General features: G+C 36.2%; 1 protein-coding gene across 3 annotated transcripts in view; it reads right to left on the bottom strand.

Annotated features, from left to right (window-relative positions):
• The window catches only part of LOC126380504 (uncharacterized), a 156,877-nt gene that overhangs the window by 30,251 nt on the left and 106,132 nt on the right, over positions 1-20,494 (bottom strand). For 2 of the 3 annotated variants that reach the window (XM_050029960.1, XM_050029961.1), the window contains exons 6-8: positions 17,395-17,523; positions 12,996-13,113; positions 274-561 (exon numbers count right to left, since the gene is read on the bottom strand). In XM_050029960.1, coding sequence (XP_049885917.1) covers positions 274-561; positions 12,996-13,113; positions 17,395-17,523 — 535 coding nt within the window. The remainder of the gene's footprint in view (positions 1-273; positions 562-12,995; positions 13,114-17,394; positions 17,524-20,494) is intronic. The other variant, XM_050029962.1, reaches the window with a different exon arrangement.

The following is a 20,494-nucleotide window of genomic DNA, read 5'->3' as shown; positions in this document are numbered from 1 at the left end:
CACAATATTTTTTTAGATTTGTAATTGAGTTTAAAAATCACCGAAAACAATTCAAATTCAAAAATATCTTTATTCAATAGGTAACATAGTTACAACATAGTTAGTTACTTTGAACCGTGATTTTTTACGTAACGAACGTCACATTCGCCTAAATCTACTGCAGCTTTTCATAACCTGTATAGCCGGGGAAAAGAAGCTTGTTTACACACCGTTACCGCTGTACAGCGTTTGGGTGAGCACCCAAGACGACGTTTAAAGGTTAAAAAATCTTACCTTCTGCGGTTCCTGGTGAACATCACCTAGGTCCGGTGGCTGTTGTCTTGGCGGCACGGGCGCTGACAGCGTGGACGACGAAGAACTGGACGACGCACTGCCAAACGCCTTTTCGTTGCTCTTGTCAACACTTGTGAACGACTTGTCACTCGACTTGTCGCTCTTGTCGCTGCTGGAGGAGAATTTGTCGACACTAGCACCAGCTGGAGACGACCTTTGCTCCTCCGGTTCGTCTTCTACGTCACAGGTTAACAGGCGAATGCGCTCCGCTAGCGATGTCGTCTCTTGCTGTGAACAAAAAAAATGTTTAACTAGCCATGGCTTCGATTACAAATGTAAGCATTTAGTCCTTCCCTATATTCTAGACGTTTGTCCTTGAAAAGTACTCGTCTGTGGTAGGCTAGACGACATCCTAGTTAGATGAGGTACAGGGTTTTTTTTATTTAGCGTTTGTGAGAATACAAGATGGTGACGTCATTAATACTCGTACTCAAAATAAACAATAACAGGCTATATACGACCCCTTCAATCAACCGGAGGGGGTATTGAGCATACTCCACCGCGCTGCGGTGGACCGCTACCCCCGCCAATGCGGGTTAGTGGAGGTGTTTTTACAGCTAGTAGCCAGGACCAACGGCCGTACCCGTACTCATTGTCGTAATTCATAATTAAAATTCATAAATAAATCAAAAACAAAAAATGAGGTTGATTTTTGATTATCTTATACTAAGTAGCTTTTATTTATAGAGTAATCTACCCTTATCGATTAAGCGATTTGGGCGTGGTACGGTAACGGAAATAGTCAGTTACTTTCGCATTTATACAGTGTGTTTTGGAAAACGCGATGTACAGCGAAGGACGGTCATTGAAACATATCTCAGAGGCCGTTAGATAATACATAAGTATAGAAAACATACAACCAATTTTAACCTACTATGTCCCAATTGACACAGAAGTTAGAAACGTTAACAAAATTGTATTCTCTGCACTATCAGGTAAATAAATAAGGTACATAATGAATTCTGGAAATATTATTTAAGAGTACTTAATCAACAGAACCCCTTCGAAGCCCTCCCAAGTACTGGTTTATTAATATCCCAATTAGTAAATTGTATTATTAATATTCATGTTTCCCGTTGACTGGGTTTAGAATTTAAATACGTAAATAGATGAAACCCTTTAAGTAAGTAAACTTTTACTTCAAACTTTTGAAAAAAATATATTGCGTCTGTGAGAAGATAAAGCAGGAGAAGGGTCTCCTGCTTTGTCTTCTTTTTTTTTCAGCCAAGAAGTGACATGCATCAGAGGCAAATCTACTATTAATATTAAAGAAGAAGGTTCTCAATTCGATTCGTTTGATTTCGTTTTTCTGTAGGTAGGAAATATTATCCATTACTACTCTTTAAATTCGCTGCTAAACATGTCATGTGTACTATAGGTATGAATGTAAGTACCTATGTATTTATGTATATATTACGATTTTTTTTTTCGCGGATATCTCCGACAATAATTGACGGATTTTTATGCATACTTAATTCGTTTTTGTAAGTTTAACTTAAAAAAATAGTTATATTAAACTTTATTACACAGATAATAAAACTTCCTCTTTACTAAACTCGATTCTCGAGCAAGAACTGTTTTAGCTGTCTTAACTGACGCAAAGCATTTAAGTAAGTAGTCAATTAACTGCCCCCTTACATTACTTACTTTCCGTTTTATAAAAAAAATATCGTAAGCACGATATGTAAGTTCCAATTATTTTTTGCGAATAAATCTTTTTTTCAATGCACTATTATTGTTTAGGGAGGATTAACACTGATTTTGCCAAAGAGCTGTTTTATGGCGGGCCTCATAAGGCCTTATGTCCCGCCAAATAGTGAATATAAAATAAAAGAACAAGTCTGCGCTATTGTGCAATGTATGACACATGTAATTACTAGTAAACTGTTGGATGTTATTAATTGAAGTTTAATTGAAAGACACACAACCTATACAGGGTGTTAGTGACGTTCCACTTGACATTAACTCAGAATCATGGTCTGAATCATCCCTCAATAATCATCCATCGAGTTGATATCAAGTGGAACTGAAAATAATAAAAAAACACTAAAATTTGCATGAATTTTCCGAGCTTTTGAATTATTTTATCGTTACGATGTCACCAACACAGTATATTTGATGCATAATATTTAATATTTGTATGCTGCACGAGATAATCTACAAACAAATAAAAGAGCCACTTTATGGCTCTATCAACTTTTCATTCTCTAATACCTTTTTTCTCTAACAACTGTTACAACTATCTTATCCATGAAACCATGTTTTTGGAGTTAGTAAAGTTTTGGATTTCAAGTGCGGTATTAAGTTCTAACTGTTGTTTTTTTGTCCGGATTTGAACCAGAGTTTGTCTGAACAATTTTACAATGGATGATTAGCTGATTGTTCAATTTCTCGAGTTCTGAATTGGAGTACGGTTTACTAATAGACGCAGTGAATCTACGGAGAATCTACAATATACATATATCGCGCCGCGCTCGACGGGGTTGCTGTGCTGAGGGGGCCGAACTACATATACTTCAATTACTCTAAACAGTCTAGCTTTACTTGAACAAGTTCTAACTAACACTTGAGCTCAATAACTTTCGCTCAAGTCTTCTTCTTCTCCAATTTAAGGTAAAGTTTCTACGCTAAAGTTACATAACAGCATCATGCCTGTATTCACCACCGTGTATTCAGCACTATGACTTGTATTTACACCCAACTATCCCATGCTATGTTTAAGTCCCATAGGGGCGAGCCTTTTGGATAAAGTCGAATTCACTCGTTTGACGCCCCAGCCAGGATTCGAACCAGTGACAGTTCAGAATGTAAATCACGATTTCTCCGAACAGGGCTATCACGGATTCAAACCTCTCTATGCTATGGCTATGGCTTTAAACCACTGAAATCAAATTTATTTTCGAACGTATTTAGACCATAACAAATTGATAAACATTGTGACGAAACCCGAGGTTAGTCTTATATAAAGGTACTTTCTTATGAAAAGGTAGTTAGTAAAACGTAAATATTTAATTTAGTTTCATGACATACTTACCTAGTTATAGACATAGCTAGCAAGTTTTTTAAAGTGTACTTACAAAAATCTTCTAATAAGTGTTTGATGGACAGAGCAAATAAGGTACTTAGTTGAGCGTCTAAACTAGGACAATGCACTCAATTGTCTAGTTTTTCATTATTCAATTTGAAAACTACAAAATTAAAAAAGTTCGACTGTTACAATAGTCTCGAGCAGATCAAGCTAGGAGGCAGTAGGCGCGGACGGCGCGCGGGCGGACTGAACAGAACGCTGGCTTTTCAAAGGCGCCCTAAGAAAGTTAAATTGCAATTGAGCGTTAGGCTGAAAGGAATCGTTTTCAATTAGAAACGTAAGGGAAACTTGTCTGAAAGTAATATTGTTTCTGCTCCAATTTTCTGCGAATTCAAGTTATAAAACTGCATAAAACCATTATTCTGAAGCGAGCACTGTTAGTTTACCAGACGAACGCTCGCTTTACTATTTGAAATTTATGAACGTACTCGTACGCTGTGTCTCAATGGTAATGGTTGAAGTTGCCGGAGAGGAAATGTCTAAAACACGTATCAGCGAAATTATTGTCAGAGACAATGGATCCGTAATGGCATGTATAAACAAATACGTCATGAAACCAAGATACGTGTTGATTTCCTTAAAAAAAAAGACTTTACCCTCTCGTCTATAATGTAATAATTGGAGCGGGTACTTTACTGATTCTACTTACAGTTCGAAACGCTTACGACTTTGCTAGATCATCAAAATTTACCACTGTCTACAAAAAAAGGGGTTACACGAGGCGCCACGCGATGAAACGAGATGGGGGCGCATTTCAACATTTCCAGCGAGGTGTCAGTTGACTGGATCGGATAAATTGATTGATGATTAAGAGTCAAACACAGTATTTGTACGCCAGACTAATGAAAATGCCTTTTAACGTTATTTTATTTCAAAAATACATTGGAATCAAATGTGTAGTGATAGGCATTAGGCGGCATTAAGTGGGCCGCAATTATTTCAACTTATAATTCGCGTAACTGGCGATTCTGACGGACACCTCTAACATTTTACTCTGTGGTAGACTGCTCTTCAGCTCATTACGCTGCTCAGCTGGGTTTAGTAGACGAAATAAAATTATTTACCCATGTACATCTAATAGTCTCCTGACTTCTAAACCACTTAATTTATAAATTACTAATATTATATATATCTATATATGTATATATACAAAGGATTTCATACATACATACTCACACTCGAGTAATATAATTATTATGTAAACTTAAACTTCAGCTTTAGCTATCCTTACAAATATTTTAAATTATCTGAGATTGTATTACATCTCATGTTAAGTCGAAAAATAATGTGATAAATAATAAGTATTATATATTGTTTCAGAAGCCTCTCTAGATAAGAAGTTAAAATAAAGAGGATTTTCTTGCAATTACTTTGTAAGAATGTCTGTTGTAAGAAACAGCAAATTTTTTAGTCGGATGAAACATTCGATAAAAATATAATAGATAATCTGATAATTGACGATTAACAATCAACAAAGTGTAATGGTACCAGTTGAGTAGATATATTTTGGAGTTTGAATTCGTAAAATCCTTTGGAACGTTACGCAATTACATAATAATATCTAGCTAGACAGCGTTTTAACGAAGTACCTATTACATTATTAATTTACTATTAATGATATACTTATGTCTTTTATTTATTTTACACGATTTCCTCAATTACTACTTATACGTTCCGTGAACGCAACATTATGTTTCCTCCTCATAATACGTATAGTGCCACGTTTATATTATAGTAAATTAAATACATTTAATGTTTAAGGTCGGACAGGCAGTCGCTTCTGTATAAAACCGGACCTAACAAATCTTCAGGTTACGTGAACGGACTCTGTGAAGTATTTCTTTATGCTAGAGAGATGATGAAAGACATTTAATGTTTAAGCCATAAAAGTTTCTTAACTCTATTGGGTGCCCGCGAACTCAGACGGCCTCTAGATGTGCGCTATTATGTTGGACCTGGCCGGATTACATAGGTACCTACCGTATAATCCGCATTAAGTAGGGTGGTGTGAGATTCACCCATTTTACAGGAAAGCTTTAGACTCAAAGTTATTTCTATGGACAGAAGTTTTCTTATCTGCTTACTCCGAGCGGCTTCTCTTACATAATCCTATTAAAATTATTACTCCCTTATTAAATAACTCTAAAGAAAAGCTCTCCTAAGCATGTTTGGCAGATTTTAGTGCAGTTTTATTTGAACCTTTGAATACTATTTCAAAACAAAGTTTGTTGGCACCTAGTTGGCAGACCATTTCGGCGCCAATGCGTTAATTTTCATTCGCTGGCAGAATTTGAAGAGTCAGTATTAACATACTTAAAACTACATAAACAAACAGTTATTATTTTGTTTAATGTCATACGGGTGTCGCCGCTCCGTTGCGACGTCGTCAGGGCTTCGTTATTCTGCACATAAATCATAACGACATGCCACAGCTCAGTATGAATCGGACCGACAACACACATGAAGCATCTCCCTAATCTTTTATTTAAAAAGTAAGCAAAATTGCAATGTTCTTTGTTGTAAAGTATACATTTTAACCGTTTCAATTATTAAGTAGTTTAGTGTATTTTTAATATGATTTAAATGCAATAAAGAGTTAAGGATAATATTGTTTTGTACGTACTTGATACTGTGTATAATTTACAAATAATGAGTATCTTTACTGATTTCATTTAACATTTTCCACAGAAACGACTCGCCAGAACTTCATTTCTTGTTACATACTTGCTCATGGACTTAGTTAAAACCTGCGGTTAAAACCTTCTTCTGCTATGAATTGATAACTTATAAATTGAAATGCCAAGGCATGTCAGTTCTTAGAGATACATTCGTTGTTTACTTTGACGACTAAAACAATTTCCGTTGAAAATCTGTTACGTGTATACACTACTATAACCGAAAATGATGTCTTTAAATTATTGTTAGGCATACTATAAACTTTACATAACACCGTACTTGGTCGTTTGAAGTCTTTCTGTGTAGGCTTTCGCAATCCCTGAAATAGGAACTAGTAATTGGAATGGTGTGTCAGACACAGTAGGAGACTCGGTCAGCGCATTCGCCATTCAGCCTATATCCGGGGCAGTTATCCCCGGCGATTGAGAGATTGTTTGGATGAAAATAGGACGAACAGGGTTTTTTCTTTTATATGCTTTCTAGTGAAAAAAAGGAATTGTAAAGACGATGTGTCTTATTCATTGCGCGTGGGTGACCCTTGGCTTACGCTTATGAAACTTCCTCCTCAACTTTCTTATGAAATGTCATAAAAGACGAAAGAAGTTTTATAACAAGGGTTTGGCAGTATACTCGAGTGTAAAACTAAAAAACACTTTACATTTTGTCCTTTTTGCTCCACTTTATTAGGAAGTATTTATTAATGTTACTTGTAATCTAACGAAAAAGATAAAATAAATCAAGCAGATAAATTATTATTATAAGTACTTCGCGAAGTAAAATTGTTGAAATCGTAACCAGTACCTACTTAATACTTTTACCTTGATAGGCAAATAAAAGTTCAATACATTTTTCCGTTTACTGAACATGATAGATTTAAGCTTTATTCTAAAACTATAATTTTGCGGTGGTAACCAAGGTATCCAATCTAAAGTATTTTTTTAAAACATGAAAGATGACCAATTCAACATATTTATTACCTACTTAGCTCATTTCAAGTTAGGTGTGGGAACACTATGGCAATTATGGTATAGGTACGTAATTTATGTAGTAAGTATGTATGTAAACTACGAAGAATAAATAGAGAATACATTTTATACTTAACTGTTATGTAACAATTAGGCGTCACAAATTCATCGATACCGTATTTTTACTTAAGCTTATTCAACGTAAAAAAGAGAACGCTAAAGAAATAATCTGCCAAAGACAGGTTTCGTATTCTACGTTTTTTGTTACGTATTTTTCTACTTCATTGCTTATTTATTGTTTTAAGATTACCTTGACTCTCGCTTTATTTTGATAACAACTTTGCGGAGAAGATCCTGCTAAGTTAAAGTTAATTATGTTTAATATTATCAAGTTTAACAAAGGTTTAATATTAGGTATTTTGTGACAGGTTACGGCGTGGGTAGATATTTTACTTCAGACTTAATTTGCTTTTTAACCAATTCTGTATGTAGTCTTTCACTAAGTTGCTTAAAATGTCCGTATGAATACGGTTTACAAGTCCATAATGTACGTCGTATAAGCTCAGTCTTGACTCTACACAGTGCATTCCATAAATAGACTTCAATCCTTTCAGTGTCCAAATTATTCCGCCAACTTATGCTTCGAGCATCGCCAAATGTTAGATTTATAAAAATACACACGTCACTCCTACCGCACTGAACACAATCCAGCAACAATTACATTTGTCCGAACAATTGTAAGTAGGTACTGTACTGTGTAAATAAAAGTTTATAATTATAAATGCGAAAGTGTCCTTTTTACGCATAAACCGCTGGGCCGATTTGAATGAAAGTTGACACGTAGATAGATCAAACCCAGAGACAGTCATAGGGGTACTTTTCAAGGATATAAAAGTGTATAACTGAAAATAACGCGGACAAAGTCACGAACGGAAAGTTAGTTCAATATAAATAAGATTTTGCCTTTTACCACAAACTAAACCGCATTCCCAGATGCTCCACTAGAGTCATCTCACGAGTGCGGCCTATTTCTGTGTCTTCTGTTTAAGTGTTTCCCACGGTTGCAGTCGTAATTAGCCGTCCTATTAAAAGCTAAGGTTGCGACGGGAAAGTGAGACGCGGAAAGGAAAAGTGATCTAAACTAGGTCACGTGGGCTGAGAAAACTTGATTTAGCCGGTATTGAAAGAAGCTCAAGAGCTTTTCGTTCTACACGCCGAGAATTTGATCCTCTTTTGGACCTACCGAGGATTACATAAGTATTCGTTTTAAAGTTAGAATATTTGTACAAATTTATTTTCCCACTTTAATATAACAAAATAATAAAATCTACGAGTATCGTGATTATACAGACATATTATATTACATGATGCCTTTTGATTGACCAAGGAAGGAATGTGCCCAACATGGAGAAATTTGAACTCGTACTTTTCAAACGGACGTGAGTTTCAGATATTTCTACGCGAAATGTCGCGTGAACATTACAGAATACGGACCATTTTGAAATAATATACTTACCCAATATTATTATAACAATAATATTAATACCCAAATAAATAAAGAAGCGTAGGCTGTGTATCGGGCAACACTGTTACTAATATTGTGCCCGATGTCGCCCAGTTGAGCGCGACCCACGGCTTTTGAGTCTTTGATTGAGTCGGAGAGACGCGACCGAAGGTTGGCTGATTTCGATCAACGCAGAAAGATTGAAGACATGGGCCCTGCTAGCATGGTCGGTAAAAATATGAAGCGTTTGCTTTCGTAACCTAATCGAACCTGTGTGTTCGAAAATGATGTACTTTTTGATACCGTCCTTTTTAAAAGGGTAATAGAGTAGAACGTATAGGCAATACTTTTCACAAATAGTGAGTCAATGAGCTGAATAACTTTTTGTGTAAAATACGTCCGAATTCTATTTGCGTTCTGTTATAGATGGTCGCACAACCTCCCGCCGGCGGAGTAACAGACTCGATAATGATTACCATTAACCGTATTAACATGCGGCGCAAAATTAACTGCTAGTAACTAGTTAGGTACTACCAGTTACCGGGTGCAGCATAAGTAATTAAAACAAGATCTTACTAAACACGCAGAATTCGATATATGTACGATCAAAAGTCCAATCAGTTTCTTGCAAAGTAATAAATTAACCGGTTGCACTTAAGACCTCCTGGTTAGATGTCGTTTCTGTAATAAACCAAAAACACCTACAAAAACATAAATTTTATAATTATGACAACTAATGGTTCATAATTTCACCACTGTTTACAAATAAAATTCGCTGGGCTCAGTGACTGAACTTTTGCTCTTTGATTGTACGTCAAATAAATTTTGAAGTTGTAGGAGGGCTGAAATTGGCGAAGTGGTTCGTGCAATATACTTAACCCAGCTGACGTGTCGCCTGTATGCGTCGAGAACTTGGGAGACAAATTGCCCTGTCTCTAAATAAACAAAATGAGTCATGTTTGGAAGGTGTCCAGTACAATGAGACTCGGCATAACTCTCATCATCTATGCAGTCTTCTATTTCATCCATTGGGATACATTACAACCAACTGTCGCAAATTACTACCAACACGAGTCGCTAACAGAAGAAATTCCGTATAACTGGTATGAAAATTATCACCACTATTAATTTACATGGCAAATTGAGTGTTACAATATGTAATTTATGCAAAATTGTTTTATTAGCGGGACCGTAAATGCAGCGAGTATGTTGGTGTGGTTGGCTTCTCATTATCCATGTTACATCCACTTCAGCGAGCTCAGCGGCACAATAACTTTATTCGAGTCGAAGTAAATCAAATGTACCTTCATTAATTTTCACACTTGGAATGATCGGTCGAATCAATTTTTCTGTCATTCCTTTGTTCAGATTGATGTTCTGATTCCGATTCAGTCTATCGAATGTTTGTAAATATCTTCTCAGGAAAATAAACTACATAATAAAATGTTGTTTTCCAAAATAGGTTTGCGATTGGCTTCGTTATTTCGAGTCAATAAGCTCCACAATTAATTTTGCAATTGCCCTTCTTACCAGCCGTTGTAATAGAATTTTATTACAAAGACCATAGAATAGTTATAGAACAGTTAGTTACGTTTAACACGAGGTTTTAAGCGTATGTCACAGCTAGAGGATTCGATCCAGGGATCCGGGATCCCGGTCATATTTTAGTCCCGAAATTTTCGGGATTGAATTTTACGAATCCCGGGATTTTCGGGATTATTTATTTTTCATATAAGTCAATAAAATTTGCGTGTAACGAATGTGTAAAAGTGTGTAAAATATCAGCTTCTCGTCGTGTAAGTATGTATTGATAGTTTTTTTTTCTTAACAAAAATGCGTTAATTTGTCTGATAAAATATATATGAAAACCAAAGAGTGTTATTGTCTGTAGCCTTAAGCATAGACTTATATGATTTTAGCATATATTCTTTTTTATATGATAACTAAATAAGTTTTAAGTAGATGATGTTTTTAAGTTTATTCGAAAATATAAAAAAAAATCCTAGGCAATTATCAAACAATTTAATAAATTATTTATAGAAGTATCTAGTTTGTTGTTTTATCAGGAGAAAGTATAATTTTGTTTTGTTTTTTGAATATTTAACAAAAGATTTAATAAAAAACCGAGTTGATTTTGATATATTTCACTGTCTTTTTGTTGCCACTTTCTATTACCAATACGATCCCGGGACTATCCCGGGATTAGAAAACATGACCGGGATCAAATCCTCTAGTCACAGCCAAGTAACAGGTTAATCAATATGTAATTAGATATTAATCAGTTCTGTGCTATACATAGATATTAATTTGGGATGGCTGGTATTGCCTAGATTAATCAGTTACTAATTTGCCGTGTGGTTGTGGTGTTAAATTGGACACCTTAGTTACACTGGTAGTATTTAAATGACAAATGTTTTTAGGTCTATATAATAAATACTTATATATTATGGACCAATACGAAATTCAGTTTGTTTTTCACTTTTCAACCATGCATACACTTTGTTAGGGGAACAGAAAAGGACATAGTCAAGGAAAATAAAAAAACGAGATTTAAAATCCCGACCTATCTATTTGAAATATAGATATATACATATAGATATATATATATAGATACAGATACATCGGATACAGATACAGATACATACACACACATATATATATATATATATATATATATATATATATATATATATATATATATATATATAGATACATCGGAAATGAAACCTGTGACCTTCAGAGAGCCAAGTGCGCGATATATCATTGCTTCGACACTTTTATCGGAAAAGACTCGAGATCGTGAAATTGGCACAGGCTGATGATGCCATCAGTACCTATTTAAATAGGAGTCGTTCTATTAAGTACATATGTCTAAAACTGAGTCGTTGAAAACCGCTTATGTATCTCTACCTAATAATGGTTGGTTATATAATTTACCAACTGGTGTTACATAAAATTCGTGTCTAAAATAATATTTTCCTTTTGCAAGTATAAATAATACATAGAAAAATAAATAATCTTTGAATTTTAGCTTTTACGCTTAACTGGGTGCAAAAAACATAGAACGCGTAAGCAGCTTATCTTCCCGTTGTTTTTCAGTCAGTTAATAAAATTAAAATCCGGAAGTAAACAGGCACGCTTAGATTATCTGTCTTCCTAGTTTCCTACCTACATCGCTAAGGAACAATTGATTATTTACCCTGCCGTCACCGCCAGCCCTAACGTTCATAAAACGATTATGCACAGGCAGTCTAAACGCTTAATTAATTTGATTTTAGAAGACTTATATTATGCGTAGGTATTTACCTAAGTACTTTAGAAAAAACAGAATAGGTTCAACTGTTTTGTCATCCAGGGCGTGTAATAGCAACTCGTGACGTTACCAGTGCCATACAAGCTATACTACAATTTCTTACCATTTTTAAAACGAAACGGAACATTCCCCCGCCACTGACTTTAATATCTCTTATAGGTAAGATTCTTCTTGGTCTATTAGTTAAAGCGCTGGGCTCAGGTTCTGTAGGCCCGGGTTCGATTCTCGATTGATCGAAATCACTTTATGAAACTCCTTTCTATGGTAAGGATATTGTAGGCTTCAATCACCTGATTATCCGAAAAAGTAAGATGATTTCGTGCTTCGGAGGGCACATTGATCCCGGCGATTAGCCATGAAACACCTCCATCAACTCGCAATGGAGCAGCGTGCAACCGGTGGTAGAGTATGCTCCATACCGCCTCCAACTTTGATAAGAGGCCTGTGCCCAGCAGTGGAATGTAAATAAGCTGTTTATGTATGTGTATGTATAGATGAGATACTGATAAAACGGATTACAGATCTGTCTTGTAGATTAATACAATAAAAAAAAAAAAAACAGTTTTAACAGTTTTAAAAGTAGCTCTATCGTGTTGTAACACTCGTTGTAAAAATGTTGTCCGCTAAAATCGGCTACACTAGCTTTTCGTTTCGTCGACTTATTGCAGTAAAGTAGGGACTTAAGTTACGGTAAGTTCGTCCCTGCAAAGTACTCAAGGTAGATCCGTTTTCCGCCGTCTGTTATCTGGGTTTTGACCTATCTATAGGTAGTTATGGTAATCTGCAACCAAATTCGTCTAGACTCTGGATTAGGAGAGAAATATAGGTATCATCTAAATTTGAAAATGAAAATAGTAATCGTAGCCACACTAATGTTATATCACTTACTTTCACGTTTTGACAGTTTGTGTAAATAATTGTTAATTCGTTCATTGTGAATGAGGGTTGCAAACGTTTCAATGTGGGAACTCGGGTCACGTATCATAGAATATAGTCACAGTAGACAATGCTTACCTGTGATTTGCGCGAGTTGTTAGTTAGTCAATTGGGAAATTGGATTTTTTTACTTGGCTTAATCACCTGTAGGTACTTTCTACGTAATACGTGTACACTGACCTTGGGCTGTTGTTTCTTCCGTGCTTCGCTGCGGAGCAGAGAACACCGGAGGGCGTTCCTCTCTGCTACGCGTCTGACTGCAGCCTCCTCTGCCTTCGGTCTGACGGCATCCCATGCCCTACACAAATAGATATCAGTCCATTTATAAAGTTAACAACCTACTAACACTAAAACTTTTAAATAACAGAAAAGTATTATTTTTATCCACACAAGCCTATAATCGAAACGAACATCGTGCGACAATATACGCGGCTAAAAAATTTCACATTGTCCAATTGCCCAATGGGTGTTTTTAGTTAAAATTGTCTTAAAAATAAAGCTAGTCTTTTTATCTAAACGAATCTAACCTAACCTACAAGATCCCACTGCTGGGCAAAGGCCTCCCCTTCCTCTTTCCATTTTCAATCTTTTTATAGAACCCTAAAAAAGTAGGTACGTCCACGAAAAAATAACTTTCGTCCGAACAGTGAACATGAATCCATTATCTTTTAAAAACACGGTCGTGGTAGAATACCTTGTGTTTACTTATCGTTGTCGTCAGCAGATGGGCTCTTAACGTCGAACTATGGACGTAGACGTTCTGCAACGCGAGTAGGCCACTTTACCTTCGACACTTGAGAAAATAACCAATAGCAATAGACCGCACTGATTGAGCGCACACAAGTGGAACCTTTAAGTCAGCAGCTATGCATCCAGTATCACATTTTCCTTTTTATGTGAATTGATATACAAAAATCTAGTCGCTAATGTGAATAAGTCGCCAAGTATTTGTTTGGTGCGTGATGGAACCATTTTACCGTGTTTTTCTTTTTGAACGATAATCATAAAGAATATTCCGAGAAAACTCGAAAGTTCCCATAGTTATCCATTGTTGCAGTTGAACAACAAATACAAAGCCTCGTCGAGGGGCGTTACTTTCTACATTAGCGTCCATAGTAGACGTATCTTTCTGGAGTTTACATTACAATAACTGAGTATAGTTGTTGAATAGAGCACCCGTATGTGTGGCAATAGAATGATAACTCGTCGAAATACCGCAGTCGTTGTCGTGCGATAACGGTTAAAAGAAGTCCATCACCAAGTGATAAAGTGTTTTCGCGGATCGCCACGTTTACCATAATGCGCATTATGAGTAAAGAAGGTAAGATAAACTCTCATTTAAATACAAATTGTTTACCGCGGAAATTTAAATAGCATTATACGCCGAAATTAAAAATTCCAGCGCTTTAGATTACGTTGTTATAAGATCACAAGAGCTGGTTGTTGCGGGATTAGATTATTACATTCCTTTCAAAGCAAACGTTCTGTCTCAGGAGAGTGGTAGTCTATCACAATCGTTAGCATACAGGTCGACAAGACATCTCAAGGTGAGCGCGATTTTTTGATGTATTACATAAACTCATAAAAATGAGTTCTTCTTCTTTAGTAAATACTTGCACATGTTTCCACTGATCTGAGCTGAGTAAAGTATATTTATTCCGATCAGAACCATCGAATTTGTGCCTTTCTGCGTATAGCGGATAATCTAGCTTGCTAATATAATTATGTACAGCGCTTCAATTTCCTTAATGTCCCTCGGCAGTCATCGCATTTCCGATTATAAACGAATGCTGTTAATTTGGAACTAAGTAAGTACACATACTTTATTATTGTTTTGATAAAGTACTATATAGAAGCAGGTAACGTGGGATTAATATTATCTATCGTATTTGTCAACGACAAACACGGCAGGATTTTAAAAACAAAATACACATAAATCATAAAATTGCTTACTAGTGAAAAACTCGTTAAAAATGAAAGGGTATCAAATACTTTAATCTACGGAGCGGTATTAAATTATTGTGAAATAATTGAATTTCATCGGATCACTTTAAAAATATGTTCATGGTATTAAAAGCCTGTGCTTCGTTTGCTTTTCGCCTGTTACACAACAATTGGTTTACGCATACGGGGCCACCATCACACTTTAACTGGATAAAGCTTAATAAACCTTCCATCCCCTTTATATCAAAGTAATAGTATTTACCCGGATTTAAGGACCTTTTCACGTGTGTTCCGGACCTCCGGCCACATCTGATAATTGCATTACCCATGTAATTAGAGTGCTAACAATTGATGAACTGAAGAATACAAATTGATATTGTCCGCGAAGGTCTGTGCTGCTCTATAATATTGTCATATAGACAATTAAATGTATAATTGGGTAGTTTCCTAGTTCAAAAATAAACTATGAAGTTCTGATTAATACTAAATAAAGAAAAGTATAAAACTGACAAAAATTGCTTTCTTTTTCTATTTATTACTTTTAAATTTTAAGCAAGGAAAAAATAAGCGCAGCATTTATCATGTTTTTCACAGTGTGCTTTCTTATAAATTCCATAGTAATTTCGTGTTTTGACATTTAGTAAAACTAACTGATTTGACTAGTTGGAAACTACCCTATTATACAGGGTGTTAGTTATAACGTAACGAAAACTGATATCAAGTGGAATTTTCCGCCGCAAAAGTATAGAACTGATAATAATTATAAAACATACTAAAATGTTCATGACTATTCCGACAGGAAATTCCACTTGATATCGACTCAGAACTATGGTCTGAATCATCCTCTTCAGTATTCAATACGATGTCACCAACACCCATACGTATTACGTGTATGTACTTGTATGGGGTGTAAGTGACATCGTAACAAATACTGAGAGATTATTCTGAGTTAATATCAAGCGGAATTTTCCATCGCAAATGTATACTATTCTATAGTTAAACATAAAGTAATATACTTACATAAAGTAATTTAAAAATCTAAAAAGAACATGAATTTTGCGATGAGAAATTCCACTTGATATCGACTCAGAAACATGGTCTGAATCATCCCCTGTATACTTGTATGTATGCATACCTGAACAATTTATTGCTTTAATTTTTGCATCGGGAATATTCTGACTTCCTCATCAAAGCGAAATCAAAACTGATTTAAGGACTGCAACTACATTCCGACCGTCAAAATTGATGTGGCCAGTGAAACAAGTTTACCTAGTACTTAAACATTTATTCAGTCTTTGAACACTCTTGGGTTGTAGTGCTCGTGAGAACTGCAGCAGGCTATTCTCGTGCTTCGAAAACAAAGCGATTGATGGAATGTCAACCACAAAGGCTGAAACCTCAATCGGCGATTGTGTAGTTAACGATTGATTCAGCTGACAAAGCCAGACAAGAAATATTCGACGTATAAGAAACATAGAATCAATGTTCATTGGCTTAGACTCACTTTGGAATGAAACGTCTTAAGGAAAAACAGACAAAAAAAGGGACAGCAGCTATTAAGTTTACGTGTTGTGTGGTATGCGAATGCGCTGGCTATTAATTAGCCCAAAACCCCGGCACTAATCTGTATTTAACAGCGTGGTGGACTATGCTCCGTACTCACTTTCGAAGATTGAGGGGAGGCCTATGCCCAGCCGTGAGACGTATATAGGCTGTTTATGTTATGATACGTTTTAGCACCTGAGTGTCTCGGATAAACTTCTTTATTATTTTTTTTTTATTTATTTTTTTTTTTATCTCAGTCAGTCGGATAAACTTAAAGAATATATTTGTGAGGAAACCCCACAAATGTTATCTATAGATATATGACCTGACATGTAATTAAGCTAGTTTTTTCCGCGATACAAGGTCAAATTGGTAGTCGGTTCAAGAACAACCGGACCTGTCAATTGTTCAGCTTAGGTAGGCGGACCCTGTGAAGTTCAAATTCAAATTCAAAAATATCTTTATTCAGTAGGTAACATAGTTACACTTTGAATCGTCAATTTTTACATAACGAACGTCTCATCCGCCTAAAACTACTGCAGCTTCTCACAGCCTGTATAGCCGGGGAAAAGAAGCTACAAGAAAAACCTCGGCACAGGGCCCTAGAAGTTCTTTAAAAAAATAAAATAAACATAAAATATTTTTATACAATTGAGTAATTTAGCTGCCTAATATCAGTTCTCAGACAGTTAATTCCATGCATTCATATCTTCTAAATAATCACTAACTTTATAATAACTTTTTTTTTGTAAAGTTTTTGTTTAACTACTGTCTTAAAACAGTTGAAAGGCAAATTCTGAATGTCAATGGGAATCTTATTGTAAAAACGTATACATTGCCCCTTAAAAGATTTAGTGATCTTATGTAATCGACTGACTTGTAAAGCAAGTTTATTTTTATTCCGGGTATTAACAATGTGCCGATCGCTATTTTTATTGATGAACGGCATAACGCCGTGGGATGTAATGTATCTGATCGTCTCGGAGATCACGCAGTGTGGTTCGGTGGTAGGAGGCGGTGGTCGGCTACTGTAGTACGGCTGCTGCACTGGTGGGTGGGACAAATGTACTCTGTTTAAGTTGTATTGTACCTGAGTGTCTCAGAAGTGACAAGCTGTGGTTCGATGGCAGGCGGAGGTGGTCGGCTACTATTGAACAGCTGCTGTACTGCGGAGTTCGTCTTCGGCGCCTGCAGGGTCAAGATCAGCGGCGTTTCCAGTCTGGGGACAACGGTAATTGGCATGGTGACGTATGCATAAACTCATCCCTAAGGGCCTATTTACACGATGCCGTCGTTCGTCACCGAGACGTTCTCACCGCTTTATTGGATTCTACTATTTTCAGTGGCGCGGCGCCTGAGGTTGCTGAGGTTGGTAATATACCTCACAACCCACACGATAGAAGAAGAAGAGGCGCGGCGAAGGTGTACATGAGCCCTACCAAAAGAACTATAAGTAGTCAAAAAACGTCTTACAGCTGCCCTTGGTACGTGCGATCTAAGATGGATATGATAAAAAAATACATAATACACATACATAAATGAATAATGAAAATCTGCAAGGAGAAACGTTCATTTAGAATTCAGCTATTCAACACTTACCTACTAGACTGGGAGTAAATAAAAAAGATATAAATAAAACACTTTCACAAGATTTTCATTTTCCGTAAAACACCGCATCAATATTATATTGGGCTGTGGGCATATGAACAGACACCATATAATTGTCATAAACGTATCAAAAGCATGAACGTACGTTGGGTATATTTATGTATACTTATACTGATTTAAAGCGACTTCAATATGGCAATTCCCTATAAGTATACTTAAGTAGGTAAGTACACTTAAACCTATTTCATAAGCTCATGATTATATTCCCAATTAGGCTAGTCAGAGGTATACGCACGCTTCACCGAGCATTCTGTTAGGCTAACGTGATAGGCTGTGAGCCATATTGGCGTCTAAAATGATCGAACCAACTGTGTTAGTGTAATATGAGTGACTGTGATTGCGAATATCGAGTGAGTTTGTTTTTGACGTGACTTATTGTAAATTTGCCGCAGATGGCATTAACTACTTGTCCGGACAAATGGGAAGTGGCTCTCACCCGGTACAACGTTTAAGACAACAGACCTGAGGGTGCCCAGTTGGGCGCGAACCTCGGTCCAGGGCGTCGTCTGAGAGGAAAAATTTTGAATGAATTAATCGACCTTAGTGGGTCAATAGCGATAGGCGCTGATTGAGGGAAAATCGAGTGACTAGAAACTAGTGTTAATAAGTAGAAGGCCTTACTTGACACGCATTTAAACGTATAACTAGCATAAACCTACATTATAAGTATAATAAACAACGAGCTTAGTTACTTATATTGTTTGTCATTCTACATTCTACGAACACATTCGGTGCGCTGACGTTATTTATGTTCGTCTCGGCCGTACCCGGAACATTAGTGGAAAACAATTTACTTTCCTAGCTACATAGAGGGTAGTAGCTACGAGCTTCGGCGTAACAAGGAAGGAAGTAGAAACGAAATATTGGTGATGGCTGATTGCAGGACACACTTAATTTTATTTCAAGCAAAAAATCTGTCATTCTCTTATGCGGCGAAAACGAAAGGGTCAGTCAATTTTAGTTCTTTCAAAATTTCATCGATGGCGTATAACCTGACGGAATTAAGTTGACAGCACACGTTAAACGGGTTATATATCAGTGAGATACCTATTTGATTTATCCGGGTATTATTTAATTTACTCATTCATTGTAAAATTCTTCTTCTACTTATCGTGTGGAATACTAACCTCATCAACCCTGGTGTCGGGGTTATTAATGAGCCGCTTGTAATGAGTACTTACATCAGTAAGTAGTAGCCGGGACCAACGGCTTAGCGTGCCTTCCGAAGCACGGATCATCTTATTGTCGGACTATCAGGTGATCAGCCTGTAATGTCCTAACCAAACTAGGGATCGAACACAAAGTGATTTTTGTGATATGTCCCCACCGGGATTCGAACCCACAGAGGGCGTTATTTAAAATTAACAGCTATCAGTCATCCATCACTATTATCTTCGGCGGATAAGAAAATTACAATTATAACTTAAAAATAAAATAAGGCTAATCTGCTCCATTATATTTTACTTAATAAATTCCATAATTCCATCCATGCGGGAACCCGTAATTAATACTTCCGGAAATTGTTCTAGAAGGCACTTAATTACAAACATTGTTATTACATATACACGTTTAGACTAAGAGTGACGTCCTGTTTAACTCCTATCTATTAGAACTTAATTAAAGTATTTCGCCATACAATAGTATATTTAATATAAGGTTTTGCGCGCATATACCTAATTAAGTGTAGGCTGGTTTCTGATTGATGTGGGGACCCGTTCAAGCAATTATTAGTCGTATGTAGTTTCAATTGAAAACTAATAGCAATAAGTAGGTATGAACTACAAGAAAAATTATCACATAATGGTGGTAATTCCTGTAGAAATCATCTGATTTTATTTTAAGTTACCTATACTTATATTTATTTATATGTACACAATAAAACAGACACAAGAAACATACAAAGAAAACAGATAGTCCAGGCAAGCTTATCTCTAAACAAAGAGATTTCTTCCAGCTGACATACTTGTCATTTTCTTATCCGCCGAAAAGGAAAGGGACAGGTAAAAAATTTACATTGGCCATTAACCCGACAGAATTAAGTTGACAGCGCACGTCAAACGGATTGCATACCAGCGAGATACCTGTTTGATTCGTTCGGATTATTCCGTTATTTTAAAATTAACAGCTGTTAATCATCGTTCCCTTTCCTTTTCAGCGGATAAAAAATTTATAGAGATATAACTTAAAATAAAATTAGATGGTGTCTGCAGGAATCAAGGGAATAGTGTTTAGTAAGTTAGACGAGGATCACTAATATAATTTGTTCATGATTCGTCGTGGTCCGTTTAGACGGGTGTCGATTTCACTGGTATATTTACTCAAAAGCACTGCTCAGCTAGTAGTAAATTGCAACTTCGTACTTATGTACGTAGAATACTCGTGTATTCTAGGAAACAGAGTATCTTTAGAGACATGAGTGTCTACTTTAACTGGTCCGGTCACTACCAGAAGCAACAGACACTAGGTAAATAGTGCCTCGAGTTGTAAAAGTGTGAACCTCTCAGTAGATCACCGCTGTTATT

Source organism: Pectinophora gossypiella, chromosome Z (genome assembly GCF_024362695.1).
Source record: "Pectinophora gossypiella chromosome Z, ilPecGoss1.1, whole genome shotgun sequence".
Lineage (NCBI taxonomy): Eukaryota > Metazoa > Arthropoda > Insecta > Lepidoptera > Gelechiidae > Pectinophora > Pectinophora gossypiella.
The sequence above is the reverse complement of the archived record's forward strand: the minus strand, read 5'-3'. Positions and strand labels throughout refer to the sequence as shown.